This window comes from Phaenicophaeus curvirostris, chromosome 2 (assembly GCF_032191515.1).
Source record: "Phaenicophaeus curvirostris isolate KB17595 chromosome 2, BPBGC_Pcur_1.0, whole genome shotgun sequence".
NCBI lineage: Eukaryota > Metazoa > Chordata > Aves > Cuculiformes > Cuculidae > Phaenicophaeus > Phaenicophaeus curvirostris.
This window is the reverse complement of record NC_091393.1, coordinates 78,673,006-78,691,259: the sequence shown is the minus strand read 5'-3', so window position 1 is coordinate 78,691,259 and position 18,254 is coordinate 78,673,006. Positions and strand designations below refer to the sequence as shown.

The following is an 18,254-nucleotide window of genomic DNA, read 5'->3' as shown; positions in this document are numbered from 1 at the left end:
AAAAAGGGTGTGTAATTAAGGAGCTGGGGTGCTAAACTGATATTCAGCTAGAGATTTTTTTCTCATAGACTCTTTAAATTTCCTTCCTGAGAACAGGCACTGGCACAGGCTGCTCAGAGAGGTGGCTGTGTCACCACCCCTGGAGGTATTTAAAAGATGGGTAGATGAAGTGCTTAAGGATATGATTGAGTAGTGGACAGGTACAGTTGGACTTGATGGTCTCAAAGGTCTTTTCCAAGCTAGGGATTCTAGGATTCCATGTCTCTTTGAACCTTACTTTAGGGATAGCTGACAACTTGTGATGGCAAAGAATTTCCATCAGAAAGATAAAAAAACCCCTCAAGTTTTAGGTTGGGTTCACCACGACAGTATTTTCAAACAACAGTCACAGAAAGAAATGAGTAGTGTTTCTCATTTTAATTGTGTAGAAACAACATGAAAAAATTTCATCAAGAGGTTTATTTTTTAATACTTTTTGTATACTTTTATTTACAAAACGGGAAAAAATGAGCCTACGATTTCAAGCCAAATAAAAAGGACAATGCTAAAAGGGGAAGGAGAGACAGAAGAATGTGAGGGCTTTTACTTTTAAAGAAGTATCTGGAAGACAGAGGACACACAAGGAGCACTAACAGCCAGAATGGCTGCTGATGCCCTTGAAATTAACCTCTTCCATCCCTCACTTAATGTGCAGTTAAAGAGTCCAAAAATAGAGCAGTCCTTCAAACCTTGGATGCACTCTGGGTGCTTGAAGCTTAGTAGCCATATTTTTCATTAAGATGAGTCTTGCCATCACCGCTTTGACCTAAAGGACAAAGAGGAAGAACCGTGTTATTTCTTTCCCTTCCTCATTCACAACACATTTGTATCCAAGTATGAAATAGTGTCTAGGCAGCACCAGTCAGACAAGCACAAAGAGGGAAGTCAGACTGGATATTACACTTCAAATAGTCTTTTGATTCATACTTATAATTCCTCTTGACACTATTACTAAGGTTAAGATTACATCACATATTCACGAGTTTGGTGGGGTTATTTTCCTCTCCCTGCCCTACCCCAGGGTCCTCATTGTGCCACCTTGGACAGAAGAGAAGTTTGATTATCAGAAGGCAGACACAGAAAAAAGGAGCCCCTTCTTATGGACACAGTCTGCTTGGCTATCCCAGGTCCCTGAATTCCTGAACTGGGTGTTTGGCTCCAGTGGATTCATATGCCAGAGAAGTGCAGTCTTTCCACTGAAAGATGCTTCATCAGATTATAACTTTCTTCAGTGAAATTTATTCTCATTTTTCTTATTCCCTTTGGAGCTTATCTGCCTGCGATAGCCTTATAAAAACTATAGGAATGATTCCACCAAGTGAAAGCTAAGCTTTAATGCATCTCAATGCATGAAAACAAATTTTCCATTTGGAGAAACTGAAAACTCATTATGCTGCTTAAGAATAAACTCATTTAGCTAAAAAAACTCTGGAACTGAAGTGAAAACTTTAACATATATTGGATGCATGCATCAATTATTCAGTGCCTTCACCAAAGTGTTACCAAGGCTTCTCTCCAAATCACATGACCCCTAAATTTTTTTTTCAAAAATTATTGGAATACAAACTGTGAAGAAAAATTTCAGATTTTACAGACTTCTATGAAAACTGAGAATACTAAGATTGCTGAAGCATTTATCCCTAGTGAAAGTCTGAGCTTGTCTTTCAACTAGATCATCACATCTAGTGATGTGGAAATACATTTGGCTCTCTTGGGTGTTACAAAACTGAAAAAACAAACTTCAGGTGTATCTGTCCATTGAGATGAAGCTACTACAGATATGGTCTGCATTTCAGTGCAAGTCTTGCATGGCAACACAACAAATATGGGGCATAACATGCCAGAAAACATCAGGTTCTGGGTAAAGTATTCCTGAATTACTTTTTTCTCAAGAAGTTACAAGGACACTCCGACTACTTAGTAGGTATACTCTTGAGTTGTAAGATTAACAATGGTAAGAAAACGGTTGATACCTGCAGGAGGAACCCATACGCAGTAGTCTGGATCATCATCTGGGTACTGTGAGGAAAGAAAGGGTTGTTTGACCTGCAAAAGGAGAACAGATTTTTAAGGTGCTGCACCCCTCCAACAATGTGTCATCAGCACTAAATCTCATTAGCTCAGAGACAAAGACTGAAAGGTGAGAATTATTTCTAAAAGACGCAGGGGTGAAAATAATAATGCAAAGGACAGAATAAATATCAAACCATTAAATATATCAAGTTTATTCCCAATAGCGTTACAGAATAATAGAAATGGCTGTTAGATAGGATCTCTGAAGGTCCAGTCCAATCTCCCAACTGAAACAGGAGCATTGCCAACTGTCCACAGTTTAATCTTGTTATCCTAATGTTTGGTAGTACCATTTGATACAGAATTTTTTACGCAGGGAAAAGATTTAGATTTTCAAGAAGTGCTTTACTGCTTTCAAGGTGCAATCCCATAGAAAACTTCTAGTTTAAGGTGGCTTTCAAATTGGAGTACAATACAATTCAGCTGTTATGTAAGAGTTACTTAGTTTTTCAAAAGAAAAGAACATCCATTTTTTTCACTGGCATCACTGAAATGTTTAAAACAAACTGAAACAAGTCACTTCCAATTCAAATGCTGACACAGCAATGTCTTTTCATTCCTAAATTTTCAGTTTTTGTCACATCAGCATAATTTTCTCAACAAGTTTTGTTTTCAACAACTGCAGGCAGCTATCAAAAAAAAATCCCCACAACTATACAGTGCAAGACTTGAGAGCTTGAAATATAGCCAAGTTACTCAGCACTGATTTGCATTATGCTGTAGTATCATGACATCATGACACAGTCTTAACTTATGCAGTTGAAGCAATTTTTCATTCCCTCAAAAACCTGTCTTCCCCAAATTAACCTCTAAAACAGCTCTTTTGGAAGAGTAATGTTTTCCAAAACACTAGAATGTAGAGTTGAACAACTTTTAAATACAGCTTCTGAACAGTCACTTTAAAATTGTTTTCCCAGTTTTACATGATTCAAAGTTATTCCTCAAATATTACAAGAGAGGGAAAAAAAAAAAAAATCAAAGTCAAGTTGACTTCTGGTTGCTATTTTCCATGCAAGATCTGAGCCCAAAGGCAGAGACAGCATGTGGAAAAAGTGATTTGTGATGGGAGAGAGAATACAGCTAAGCCATCTGGAATTTGGAGAACGCGCAGTGTTAGAGCAAGCCCTGTGCTTATGAGAGGTGCTGTCTTGACTGCCTCCGCATGAGAAGCTGCCCTGTTCTCTCATATGCATATAGTACATAGCATAACTCGGGCTTTAATGTATAAATTCACTCTTGCTTTCTTTATCAACATACTTTATAGGCCAGCAACAAAAACAATTCTAAAGGCAGTGTCTACCCAAATCCTTGCGTTCTTTGCTAGGACTAACAAGGCAGCAGTTAGCACACACAAGCTACAGGGAGTTAAGTTGCTTTAAGTAAGCGGTGCAGGGCTAAAATTGGATAGCCACCACCAAGGAATTGTCACAATGGCCAGAACTCATGGCCCACCGTGCACAGTAATCCTCTTCGATGGCAGCCAGCAGAAGGGTGGGATGCACTCCAAAGGGAACCACCTGACAATAATCATTAGGCTAAGTGCATGCTGTCACAGAAGTTCCTCCCTAGCTGCAGGAAAGCAACAATTGCCTGTGCCTAAAATTGTGCAAGGCTCATATACTTTACATTTTATTACAAATCTAATGCACAGGAGGAATATTGTCTGGTAAATCTATGCAAATTTAGTAAAAATTGGGTTGCAAAAGACAATAATCTCTTAGATTTCTCTCTTTCCACATCTACAGGGAAGGATGAGGTTCGGTAATAGTAATATAGACTAGCTACGATTTTAGTCTAGCACATTCTGTGTCAGCCAATAAATGCTTCCCAAGCTGCTCTTCAAGGGAAGTTTGGCAATGCTATTCCTAAAACCCAGAGAACACCTACACTCTACAACACTCATGATACAGGAGAAGCAGCAATTAGCAAAGGGTAATTGCCAAGTGAAAAGGTGACAAAATAAGTTTGTGATTGAACTGAGAACCTACATCATGCTTGAAATACTGTGCTTTATCTTCTCATTGGACACAGTAAAATCTTTGTTCAGTAGCAATGCATGATTCTACATTTGGGTCATAAGCAGAAAAGCACTAAAATCACCAAGTTATGCACGATTGACTTCTTACTCTTTCACTAATATAGAGCCTACTAAACGATTCTTTGAAACTCTTAAGCTACAGGAGTCATAGTATGATAACTGACCTTGCTGGAGCTATTGATTTTCTTAACTTTCTCAGATGCCTCTTCAGATTCCTTATGTACTGCTTCAGATGCTGACAAGAAAGAAGACTTGTTTTGTGACACACCATGAATAACAAATCCTATCAGAAATAAGCTCATAGAAAGTTTACATACAAATGGATACATCCAAAAGGAAATCCAAAACAGCTCCCTGCCTTGAAACTCATACTTAAGACTGCTGAATATATTTTCATTTTTCATAGATTAACTTAAAGTTTAAAACGCTGCCAGTCCCTTACCTGAATGCAGCTGAGGTATATCTGTATCTATATCTATATTTGAGATTGTTACACATTTTTAGTTAATGGCAGATGTTTATTTTCTAAAAAAATTACTTCCTATCTGTAATCACTGCAGTGACTGAATTGCAGTGGCACTGGAACAGGCTGCCCAGGGAGGTGGTTGAGTCATCATCTCTGGAGGTATTTAAAAGACAGGTGGATAAGGCGCTCAAGGACATGTCTTAGTGGTTGGACTTGATGATCCTGGAGGTCTTTTCCAACCTAGTGATTCTGTGACTGATTTGGAAGGAAACAGTAGGAAATGCAGAGTACCAACATATGCTTTTTTTTTGTTTTAAAAAAAAAGTAATTTCACAAGTAACATAGACGTGAGAAAGACAAAGACGGAATTATGCCTGCTTTTTCTGCCACTTAATCTGTGAAATATTGAGATTCTTGCAGATTAAGTCTAAGGACAGGATCATGAGAACATGACAACATCATCTTAAGAGTCTGAGTTGCAAAAAACCAGGAAGCTTATATAGATCTCCAAATACTCAGTACACCAAAGAGTCTTAATTTTGAGGATCTGATTTTTTTTTTTCCATGTATATATAGAGGTGTCATCTGGGTCATTAACAGACTATTAGCTAATGTTATGAAGTATTTGCCACTTTATACAAGGAAAGTTCTGTCCTTCTGTACTTCTAAGAGTTACTCCAAGAAAATAAGCAGGGAAAAAAGCATTATGTTTATACTCTCAAATTAAAACAATTTTTCTTCTCTTCTCATGCTATTTTTGTTTAAAACAAAGGATCTCAAAGCAGCTGATGACTATGAAAATCAAGGAGAACTGAAATGTAGTTGAAGTGACACCATTTCCCAAGCAAAACACAATTCCTCACTTAAATTCTAGATTAGGCCTAGTTTCCCTCTATTGACAGAAAATGACAACAGCTCCTTCAGACAATTTCTAAACCCACACGCTACTATGCAGTCTAAATCGTGCTGCTCACCTTGAGATTTCTCTTGTGAGGGTCCCATTTGAGATTTATTCCTTAGTACCTTTGGCTCAGGCAAATTATGAACCCCTGGGGAAGAAAAGAAACCAAAAAAACACAAGCTAGGTGAGCACTCTGCAGTAACTCTGGAGCACTAGCATTCCTGTGACAAAGTACAAAACGGAACCCTTAGCTATGATTGTCTTGGGAAGAGCTCCTCTCTCAAAAGTCCTTCAAGCTATTCCATCTACCAAGGCCTTAACAATACAATATTAAAGAAAAACTTGTGACTGGTTAAAACATACTTTTCAAGAGCAACCTGTCCAGCATTAAGACAGTAAGTTTGAATTACTTTTCTGTAATGGATGGATTGGAGATAAGCCACACAGATACAAGGAAAATACCCCTCCATTACCACTTTAAAAATTATTTGCCTTACAAGCTAATATGAAACTTTACAGACATTTGTTTTCTTAAGTCACTCTCCCTGCCAACAACACATTTTATTTGTTATCATATGGACACTCAATCAAATAAAAGCAGGTCTTATCAAAGCAGGTCTTATCAAAACAGGACCTATCTTGGGTCATTAGGATATAAAATCGACTGCCAGTCCAGAACCACTGGAACTCAGCTGTTGGCACACAGATTCTAGACTCATGGCAAAAATCTATGATAAAAAAATCTGCTGGAGAACCTGTGACTCAAATCTTTGGAGGTTCACATAGCTCTGAAAAATTCAGCAGTAACAGACTCAGCTTCATTACTGGAAAAATCAAATCCAATGGTTTACCGTCCTGAAAGGATCCTAGATTCTTTCTATTGCAGGGAGGACCATTGGTAGCATTAGTTTCTTCTTCTGTTTCTTCCTCTGTTGTCACTTTCATTGATACTCTGCTATTTATTGCATCTACTTCTTGCTCCTCCTCCTCTTCTTCCTCTTCCTCCTCCTCTGGTCCATCATCTTTCATTTTTAGTAAGCTTTCAGGGATGTCTGGACGCTTAATAGGCGACTTCTGCAGAAGAAAGACTTGTGCATCAGTGCTCCAGGTAGATCTCACAGATATTCATTACAGGAGAAAGTATACATACTGCTGTTGTAGAGACAGCTGGTAAGGAAACACCCTCAGGATGAAGAGTAGTTAGCTTTTAGGGAACAGTTATTAGCAGAGATGGCAGAAAAAAAAACATGTCCAGTCCATAGACAAGGAGTGCAGTCTTTTCGTAAGAGGGACACTGGAAATTGAATCAATCTTGGATATGATCTTAGCTGGAAGATCAAGAAAAAACAAAAGAAAGTAAATGACCACCTGCTGAGGTACAGCAGTGTTTTAGCCTGATGCCCCTAGACTGCCTCCATTTAATCCATTCCTTGTATAAGGACAGAGAGTAGCAACTCCTGGCAGCAGCATCTGACAGCCACTGCTTGCTGCTCTGTGCACCTTCTACTGCCACAAGCTTGCACCTCCATGCTGTCTCCATACATTTGAGATGACATGGTTGCCACCTACAGTCTTCACAGCCTGAGGTATAAGAGAAATAATCTTTGACTTGCAGTACTTACAAGTTCAACTTACCCCTAGGCTTCCAGTTTTCAGCTTGAATTTGCTCCCTCCTTTCATTGCACCAAAAAGAGGCAGGGCAATCTTTTTAGGTTTACTCTCTGCTTCCAGACTGTAACTCCCACTCCTAATTAAAATTAGATATAAAGAAAAAGAGTGTACAAAGTATGAAACAAGTCTTATAAATGTAAAAAATCTGCTAATCAGTAGTAGATACACAGAAAAAGTAGTGGATAAAAACCCTTTTGTTTCTCTCTCACTTGGAGTACCCGAAGAAGAAGCTGGAAGAGATTACTCCCGTCCTGTATACACACTGTAGGATTCAGACACTTGCCATACAGGAGGAAAAAGAAAAAACTAAGAAAAACCATCTCTAACCAGACAGACTCCCTCAAATTCAATTGTACACACATAACAACATAGGTATATAATATATATGACTATATAAAATCACACTTGGAGGCCAAGCCTCAATTCAAGTAAATTAACTAAGTAATTAAACCCCTAATCAAGCTGCCACTAGCAAATGATGAACCTAGCATACGCCTGCTTGAATTGCAGCAGCGTTGCTAGGCAGTAGCTGAACAGCCACTAAACTTGACTTCCTGGTACATTTTGTGGAGCGAAAATGGTTTTTTATATTGTGCATAATAACTGTAAATTTTTATCAGTTCCTTTGGAATGCAGATTTGGAAAAAAATTAACAAAGCTGACAACATGCTTCCAATCCCTGTCCTCCTTAACCCTCTGTGTGGGCTTATCTTCCCTCACCGTTGTGGTACACCTGCCTCAACTATAGATGCAGCAACATCCAAAAGGCACAGTGGCTCTGTGCCTTTAAAGAGATGAGCCAGGTAGCTTGAAAGGTCATCTTGGTTTTGTGTTTGGAAAGTTGTCTACTTACTGGCTTGCACAACTCTCCATGGACAATAATCATGGTAAAAGTAATCATTCTACACTTTAGCCAAGACTTACTGGGGCTTCAGCTCAGGTAGTTCTGCAGGCTTGACAAGCTTTATTAACGCTTTCAGTCTCTGTTGCTCTTTCTTCAGTTCAAATGACCGCAAGTGAAGCTTCTTTCTTGCCACGCTGTCTAACGTGCATCCTGATTTTATTTCAGTCATGAATTCGTCTAAAGAATCTTGAGCTGCTGGCTGGGACTGGACTAGGCAAGATAAAGGGAAGATACATATTGCTAGGGGTAGGGAGATAAAAGTTGTACTCAGCAACACCTATCTTTAGAGAATAAAGTATGTATGAACAACTATCCTCTCTGCAAGTTTCTGTTGAATGGTGAAATAATGAAGGTTGTTAGCTATGAGAAGATGAAAGCATTTCTCCTAACAAAAGTCATACAGTAAACCTTAAACCACTTACATAACAAAATCTGTCTTAAAACTGAATGTTCCTTTGTGAGTAAGTGCCCCTATTCTAGGTTGTTCATCACTTTTAAATATCTGCTGTTGCTAAAAAAGTGGCTTACAGGTTCTTTTTGTAGTTACAAACTAAAACACCGCTACAAAGAATCCAACACCCCTATATGGGGAATCACATTTTGGCTTTCCTAGAATGTTTATGTAGTAACATTTGCAAAGCCTGAAATGAATCAACACATGATGCTGCCTCCCACACCTGGATGATAGAGTGAATACAAGAATAGTTTCATATGTTAGGCCAATCACACAAAATTTACCTTTGTTTTGACTGGGTTTTCTAACAAGAAAACACTGTTCTGTACTTGAAAAAGTAATGACAGTCCTTCTACTCCAACTGATTTCAAATATTAATTACGCTACACATATTTGACTAATTAAAATAAAATCTAGGAGGAAAAACTGAAACTCCAATGATAGTGAAAATAAGTACAGAATCCTAACACATGAATTAAAAGAAAAAAGAAAAGAAAAACCCTGGGAAAAGTAATTTCTTGGGCATGTACAATGCTTTAGAAATTTTTATACTGTGTTCAAAAATAAATTTGAGGCAAACAAATAAAAACATTTAACATTTTAACAATGTTTAACTTGTTAAACTAAATTTTTAACCAGCCTTTTGACAGGCAGTCTTATGCTTGTTGATATTACATGAAAAGTGCCAAATCTGAGATTTATTTGCTGCACTGTAAGCATTTATGTATATACACACAAGAATAATCATGTGACCAATGAGTTATTTTCAGTTCAGCTTGAGCTAATTAAGTAACACTTGAAATTTTAGATATGTACAAATAAAATGGGATAAGTTATTATTAAGAGTACATATTCTAGCAGTTTTACATGACATATTTAAAGAAAAGTCTAATAAGACTCATACTTACAAACGGACTCAGTTGAACAGGATATTGCTTATCTAGAACAAACCAGTTCAAAATGTGCAAATATATGAAAGCCACAAGTTAAATGTTCAAAGATACATAGAATTAAAACACTCCAAAAACAAGAAACAGTTGTAGCAAACACCTCCATGCAAATATAAATGATGACAAAACATGTCATAACATAAATTCAGATAGAAGTACTCTTCTTTTTTCTGCTTAACTGTCTGTATGAGCTGAGACAAAAATCATCAGTGAAATGGTATTGATAATAAGCTGTCTGAAACTCCTAGCCGGCAGGAACTGAGAAGAATGATTCTTTGATTTAATCAACACCAAATTTCCAAGACAATATTTCTGAATTATCTGTCTAGATATTAAACCTTAAATGGACAGTTCCACAGCTTGCTTCTTCAGCTGCAGAAAAGTGCAAGAGTGCTTCAGTGAGTGATCTTCAGCAGGCCAGGTTACCTTTTTTGCTAACAGGACTCTCTGCATGTTTCCATCAACAGTGCCTAAGATCACGTAGTTCAGCTTACAAGGTTACTGACAGCATTCAGTATCTGTTGCAGCAGTTTTCTACACTATTGAAGCAAAATTTTAAATTGCTAGGAGGTGAATCAATCGTAGCTATTATACTTTATATTCCAGGGGAAAAAAAGCTATAGAGCTATTTACTGCACCATCAACTTATTGATAGCTTTTTTCTGAACAGGCAACCAAAGATGAGACTGAAGAGCTGTACGTATTTGATTTTCATTGAGTTGCATCAGTGAATGATACCAAGTCAGTGCATCAGCAGTTAGTTCAGAAGAACTTCAGATAATGATTTGTGAACTTCTACTGCAATCCTAGACAACCACTTAATTCCTCCAAGTGTGTGGTAAGAGGTGTTGCAATTTAGCCTGTCATTGGTCTCTACACTCTTGCCCTTAGGCTATAAATGACTGCTTATAGCAAGCAAAGATGCGCTAAGATTTCAGAACTGTATGTAGTGCAGCAGCTTTGCTAGATGGCTCACGGCAGTGGTAAGAATCACCCATGATGAATACACATGCTCCGGGCTTACACTCGTACCCAACATCTGAGATTAACCTGAGACATCATCCAAAGAAATCAGAGAAAACACAAGTATCTAGAACACACACACAAAGTACCTGATGATGCAACATGTGCTATGGCTTATCCTGGCCTAGTTCTAGGAGATTCCCATCCAATACTGAATTACGCTGTATGGGAATAAATGAAAATGCCGAGACTACAATTTTTCCAAGGCTCTAAAATAGCTATGTAATCAGCTACAATTTACCAAACCATAACAAAGCATATCAGAATTATGTGCTGTTAGTAGAAGTCTATAAATGAACTGATTCTTCCTTCTGCCAGCCTCTACTATAACATGATTTAACAGTCTTCTTGAGAAACAATTTCAGCAGAAACAAAGGCATCATAACACGCGACAGCTTGGAATTACTGTCTCAGACAGTATAAAGCATTAGCTGCTCCTGCTATTCAATCATTAACTGCTTATCAGTACAGTCATGCTGAAAACAATTCCTTCCATCAGTTAGAATACTCAGTAAGGTTTCCTGAACAGTGATCTGGTATAATCAATCACCAACAAAACTGTTGGTACAAATGAATTTCAGTGGGGGGATGAATTACTAGAGAGAAACATGCCTGTACAATGCACAAAACATAGCCCAAGAGTCACACTGCTGCTAGGCTTCCTGGAGAGAAATTCTTCTGACAAAATAACATTGTAATCTTTATTAATGCCAACCCTGCTAAAAAGCTTTATGTATGAAGAACCAGCCTAAACCCATTTCCTTCATGCCTTCCTTCTATTCCATAAGACGTTGGCAGTAACAAAAAGGAAAACGCAGCTTTTTGTACAGTAAGCTTTTAAATCGAACTCACTACCAGACAGAGTCTCCACTTTGAAGAGGCTCTGCCTTTATACACAAAGACATAATCTTAAAACATGAATGACACCCTCATAATCTCTATAAGAAGTTCACTGAACATAAGAGCTAAGTGCCAACTGCTTTGACCCCATATTTCTCCTTTCCATCTTTATTTTTGAGGGTGCATTTGCAATGAGAGGAGTGAAATAAAAGACACTGTCTCTTCTGTCAGTTGTTTGCTCTTCCCTTATAAAAGGTTATGGAGGGGTAGGAAAAAAAAGTGTTCCTCAAATTGGGTCAGTTTCATGAATATGGGCAGATAAAAGTAATAATCCTCACCCCTCTTAAGTTCCAGGAGGCTTGAATGGTCACCTCCTTACCTTAACTTAGTTGCTGCAGATATCCATAAGATACGTTTTAACCTCTCTACTGTTCTTTATGGAGAGCAATATGGTCAAATAAACTTCATGCCTTACCTTTCCCTGAGGCCTTCAGCTTCTCTGTTATCTCAGAAAGCTCATTTTCAGCTTCATTTAGCTTTCTGACCTATGAAAGAACAACATGTTTTAAAGATGTTTTTATCTTCTTAAAATCCTCTTGTAAGAGCTACTCAAATATCCTACCAAATTACCTCAATTTTTCTACTTCTGATCTTTGACCAGGAGTTTCTAGGCTGAGAAAAACATAATCTAGATTGTTCCTAACAAGCTTATCAATCCGACCACATACTGTTCAAATAATTTGCTTTCTGAAATACAAAAATATGCATAATGCTTCTGCAGCAATTTTATATGACCACTGTGATCTCTCAACCTTCCCTATCCCTGGTTCCCCCATACCCTATTGTCTGGGTAGGACTTAGTTGTCCTACCTTGGCAGTCCAGGCTGCTTATTCCTTGAAGGCACAATGATAGTTTCTGCAATGTGGATACTAAGAACTAAACTGCAATAATGTTGTTGTTGTTAGAGTCTTAGTTTTCTTTTTATCCCAATTTCACACACCACCCCTCCCCGTCCCCCATAGTCCCTCAAAACCTTAGAAAGCCTCTCATTCCACAATCATCAAATCCAGTCTGACCTATCCTAACTTGGCCAACTAATATCTAAAGGTCTGAAATGGTACTAAGACTTCAGGCTAACAAAAAGATAAGGAAATATTTGTGATTTTCCTTCTCATGCTTATTGTCTCATGCATGTTTTTTTACTGGCATGTCATAATAATTCTTACCAAGGAGTCATAAGTCTCTGGTTTTTCTTCTATTTTACCAGCTTTTTTCATTCTGCTCAGTCGTTTCTTTTCTACAGCACCAGTTCGGTCAAGGAAGGTGTCATCATCACTATCATAAAAATCCTCATCCTCCCAGTTCTTTGACTTCCTTTTTCGGGACACTGGGAAAGGTAAGGGAAACGGAAAGAAACAAAACCATTTGCATGCCATTGAGAAGAAAAACAAATTCGAGATAGCAATCTCAAATGTCCAGTTTATGGCTTTTAAAACGATCACAGCATTTGACTGGTTATTCACCTGCTTCTTGCCTCAGTACTCCCCGAGCATCGAGTAGCCTGCAAGCTTCCAGTGCGCACTGTATCATTGCTTCCTTCTTCTTTCCTGAATGGAGAACCTCCGCCACCAGCTGCTTCCCTGATGCATCATCCACAGGCAACCTGTTCAGTTCAAAGGATTAGAGCACACTCCATACTCCAATACAAAAGGCTTTTCATGGCTGCTACTCAGATACTGTATTTATCATGTTGGCATTGTTCTCTACATTTCACTTCAGCCTTTTTTTTGTGTTAATTATCTTTACTTTTCATTTCATACAGTACTAATCAAAACAGATTTCCTAAAGCATTCAAGTAATTTATTATTTCACTAGTTCAAACAATTCTTTCTCTATTTTCTACTGGGAATACAAGAAGTTAAGAGGCTAAACATCAATACCCGAATTATTTTAAGCATCAGTATCTTGCATCCACGTAACACCAGTAATAAACATTTTACGCTGTACTGAAGCAAAGGTTTCTGAAACAGTACAATCATGGAAATGTTGTACCTATCCCTTAGAGGTCTACCCTGATGACTTAATTTCAACCTCACCTTCTCCTGCCTAATAAAAGACTGTTATTGGCCTCTTGCAGGAAACCATCTGCCTTATACTGTAAGAGAAAAAAAACCTTGCCTTACACCACAAAAAACCCTGAAACTGGGTGCACAGTAGAATGGTACTTTTTCTCTCTTTCACTAGGAATTAAAAGATACTGTCTCCCAGTTCCTTCTCCCATATTCGAATTTCATGTATTTCTCAAAACAAGGGGAACTGAAAGAATCTAGACCCTTGCTTTTCTGATTTTCATCTCCAAGGAACACCAAATGCTGCCAGACCAGAAAGGAGTGCAGACACTGAACTGGGCACTGATCCTTGAACTTCTGTCTCAGTGTCAAAGCTCAGGTATAATTCCAGCTGGCCTTCTCACGTGTGACAAGACAATTCCTTCAGCTTTTGTTTGTGAATTCAATGAAGCCAGCTTCTCTGTAAAAAAGTGGATGGAGATATACTTACTTGATCCTGCATAGCCAGCTATTATGCCCACGATCATCATATTCATATTCTAACTCTTCTCCTAGAGAGAAAAAGAAAATAAGTTTATATAGTTACCAAAATTGAAATAAGCAGGAATAATCTTTACAGCAGAGAGGAATGTCATGGTTAAATAAGAGAGATAAAAATGCTGTTGTTACACATAAAAAAACTGAATTTGCCTTTTTTATTTTTTTTTTTAAAAGCCATGAGATCTTCAGTTGATATTATGCTCATTTGGTTGTTTTTCACAGTTAAGGCTTTTTCAGATCAAAAATCTGGAAGCTGCCTGTTCAGGGATTTATAGTTCAAAGAAAAAGCAATCTGGAATCTGTATCTATTAAAGCAAATGATACTGAAGTAATGACAGTCTGCAATCTGGATTCACAGATATTGCTTATCTTGAAGATTAATTTTTCACTTCAGATTTTATACGAGTCATCTCTAAGTTTCACTAGCAATCATCAGAATTTTAAATTAATTCATTAGTGCCTTTTCTCTTTTTACACTTTCCAATTCTATCTTACAATCTTAGCAATCTCCAAACAGAACAGTCTGGAAGTTGACGATTTTGGACTTCTCAGCACAGCTTCAAAACATGAGTAAGCATGGGGCCCTTCAGAGAAATGCAAGGTGCTCTCTGCAACTCCCAGTTTGGAAATCAGTTACTAAGTCTCAGATATGCAATGGTGAGCTAAGTTTTGATAAAACAGAAACCAAGTCCCGCTCCAACTTGAACAAACAAAATAACCTTCCCCAAAATGTAACAGAAAAGTTTAGCTCCTGCTCCTCAATTCCAAAAGGAAATCATAAGCACCAATGTCACACTTGGCTGAATAGGAAAAAAAAAAAATTAAATAACAGGAGGAGGGAGGGACAAGTACCTTCTCTGTCAAAAAAGCCCTGTAAGGCCTTCCTTGGATCTTTCATATAGAAGGCATCTTGTACATCCTGAAAATCGATAGCAATAGGGTTTTCTTCAACCTCATCCTCCTCAGCATCCTCCCCTAGAAATACAAAGTGCAAAACCATGTGGAGAAACATTAAAGAACAACAGTGTATTTCAACTATTGTTACTTCAAAAGAAGTATCAGCTACATCATCCCAAAATTATTCCACTTAACTCAAATGTTACTTCTGCACTCAATAAACCCCTCCCACCCTGCTTCTTTTTTGCTATTAGTTATTCCACTCCAAGATACAGTTTTGCAGATGAACATCACCGCATCAGAGGAACAAAACAGATAGCATTAACCTAAAATCGCAGTTTTGTGGCTTGTTATAGGCATAGACAAATTACTTTCTCATTGATTTTAAAAGAAGCTCTAGCATACTTCTCACCAGACATAAGCTTGTCTTGTCACAGCACTCTTTGTTTTAGAAGAAAAAGGATTAATTTTCTTCTGCTGGATTGGGACACTTGGCATCCAGCTGGAATTTCAACCCTAGTATTAACTGAAAACTGGCTCAAAGATCTTCTAAGGTGTATTAGCCTATTCATGCATCATCACTCACCCATTCCCCATGAGCAGCTCATCTCGCTGTTCTGACTTCTCTCGCTACCTCTCTCCTCTTTTTCATCTTCTTCATCAGAGTCCTCTCCCAACATTTTCTTTTCTAATTTTGCTTGCTGCTGCTTACGCAATGCTTTCAGTTGTGTTACAGTTAGCTCTGACTCAGACTCCTGGTCCTCTTCGGGTCCCTACATCACAAACAGTAACTTTACAGAAATGTTTTTTAAAAGGGAAAAAGAAGTATTTTCAACACATGTGCAAATTACATACAACAATATAAACAAATCACTACAGTACATTTCAAAAATCAGAATTATTAGAATATTAGTTATGGTTTATATCCCCCAAAATATTAGTTTTCAAAATTTAGCTTTCAAAAGGGAAAGGGGGTGGAAGAAAGGAGCATTAATATGCACTTGTAGGGAGATCAATCTCAAGTATAACTGTATTTTAAAGGCAGAATCAAAAATTCTTTTAGCAGCACCACAAGGGAGAATTTGTGAAGTTCAGGGAGAACTCTGAAGTGCATGTAGGGTGCTCCAAGTACTTTTTAAGTTCCTACTAATAAAAACTCTCCTTGATCTCAAAGATTTATTAGTGTTTTACTTTCCCAGTGCAACATACTATCACAGACCGTCCAGAGTTGGAAGGGACCCACAAGGATCACTGAGTCCAACAACTCCTGGCCTTGCACAGGACAACCCCAACATTCACACCATGTGTCCCAGGCCATCGTCAAAATGCTTCTTGAATATTATTAGGCTTGGTGCCATGACTGCTTGCCTGAGAAGCTTGTTCCAGTGCTTTAACACCCTCTAGGTGAAAAGCCTTTCCCTAATATCTAACCTAAGCCTCCCCTGACACATCTTCCTGCCATACTGATGGAGAAAAATACCTTTTACCCTCACCGCATGTCAGTGGAAGTCATTGTGCTGGTGCTCAGGATGAGTCCTGGGCAGAGCTGCCCTGTGACCTGCATACTAGAGTGGGCAGGGACCCCACAAACTCACTCCCTCCTTCAGCCCCAAACCTCACCGCTGGGCCAGTGGCGGATGCCTAGCTCTCACTGGACGCCTACAGCCAACTGCTTTTCCCCAGCAAAACAAGCACAGGAGGGCTAGGACACTCTCAAAGCAGCCAAGCCACCCTACCACCCAGAACCGGCTTTCACCTCCTGATGTCAACGAGGGTTAGAGGGAACCAGGTAATTCCCAAGTAAAATCCAGGGAAGCGCTACCACGGGAGCCACTCAAACCCATCCCCAGGGTCCCGACCCACCTGCAGGAGGAAGAGCCGGGAGCTGCCGCCGAAGCGGAGTCCGTGTCCCACCCGCACCCGGCAGTAGGTGCGGGGCGGCACCCGCGTCTTGTTGAGGAAGGTGCCGTGGGTACTGCCCAGGTCGTAGACGTAGAAGCCGTCGCCGTCGTCGCCGTCGTGGGAGCCTCCCGCGGCGCGGTACTGCAGCACGGCGTGGTGCCGCGACACCGAGGGGTGCTCCAGGGACAGGGCGCAGCCGGGCAGCCGCCCCACCAGGAACCAGCTGCCGCCTTCCAGCCGCACCGAGCCCAGCGCCACGCCGCCCTTCAGCGTCTCCAGCGCGTACCCCGCGCCCGCCGGCGGCCGCCCGCCCCACGGCGGCTCCGCGTAACGCGGGAGACCGAGCGGCGGCGGGACCGGCCCCGGGGCGGCGGCCGGGCGGGAGGAGAAGGAGGAGGGCGGCGGGATCGGTGCCGGTCCGGCAGCAGGGCGGGAGGAGGAGGAAGGCGGGATGGGTTCCAGCCCCGGCCCGGCGGCGGGGCTGGAGGAGGAGGAGGAGGAGGAAGAGGAGGAAGGGGGTTCCGGGCTGGCCCCAGTGTCAGCACCCGGCGCGGAGCGGGGCGCGCAGGGCAGGGGGCGGCTCGGGCGCTTGAAGGCAGCGGGCTCGGCGGCGGCCGGCTCCATGTCCGTGGGCTCCGCCATCTTCCCGTGTCCGAGCCTAAATGGAGTCCGCCGGGAACGGGCACCGCCGGGGCAGCTCCGGGGAAAGGCGCCGCCGCCCAGGAGGAGCGCAGAGGTGGGAGGGTGAGAAAGGGAGAGGGAGAAGAAGAAGAAGAGGGAAAAGGTGGCGGCGGCAGGGCAGGTGGCGGTGTCGTTTTTTTCTCCTTTCCCGGCGCCAAGAAGCAGCAGGACCGGGGGAGCCAATTCTGGTGTCGGACCGGGGCGGCTTCCGGCGGGGCGGGCGGGAGAGGAGCCGCGGGGCCGGAGAGCGGCGCCGGGTGCGGAGCCGCCGCGGGGAGAGGGGAGGGGGGACAGGGGAGAGGGGACAGGGGAGGGAGGGAGGAAACGAGGGAGAGAAAGGAGGGAGGGAGAGGAGAGAAAGGAGGGAGGGAGAGGAGGGAAGAGAGAAAGAAAGGAAGGAACAGGAAAGGAGAGGGAGTAGGAGGTAGGAGAGAAAGATGGGAGGGAGGAAGGAGGAGGGAGGAAGGAAGGGAAAAAAGAGAGTGGGAAGGGGAAGGGAGGAAGGAAAGGAGGGAGAGAGAAGGAATGGATGGAAGGGAAGGAGGGAGGGAGGAAGGAAAGAAGGGAAAGAGGGAGGGAGGAAGGAAAGAAGGGAAAGAGGGAGGGAGGAAGGAAAGAAGGGAAAGAGGGAGGGAGGAAGGAAAGGAGTGAGGGAGAAGAGGGAAGGAAGGGAGGGAGGGAGGGAAGGAGGGAAGGGGGGGAGAGAGAGAAAGGCGAGGAAGGAAAGGAGGGAAAGAAGGAGGGAGAAAGGGAGGGAGAAGAGAGTAAGGGGCGGGGTGGGGTGGGGGGAAGGAAGGGAGGCAAG

General features: G+C 41.0%; 1 protein-coding gene across 1 annotated transcript; it reads right to left on the bottom strand.

Annotated features, from left to right (window-relative positions):
- Positions 1-455: 455 nt before the first annotated feature.
- On the bottom strand, positions 456-17,428 carry SLC4A1AP (solute carrier family 4 member 1 adaptor protein). Its single transcript, XM_069852600.1, has 14 exons — positions 16,730-17,428; positions 15,453-15,639; positions 14,822-14,944; positions 13,920-13,980; positions 12,884-13,023; positions 12,587-12,747; positions 11,835-11,904; positions 8,113-8,302; positions 7,153-7,264; positions 6,369-6,591; positions 5,591-5,665; positions 4,315-4,385; positions 2,013-2,085; positions 456-805 (listed from the first exon to the last, which is right to left on the bottom strand). Exons 1-14 carry the CDS (start codon positions 17,408-17,410, stop codon positions 756-758), a joined length of 2,217 nt encoding a protein of 738 aa, XP_069708701.1. The 5' UTR covers positions 17,411-17,428; the 3' UTR covers positions 456-755.
- Between the last annotated feature and the right edge of the window lie 826 nt (positions 17,429-18,254).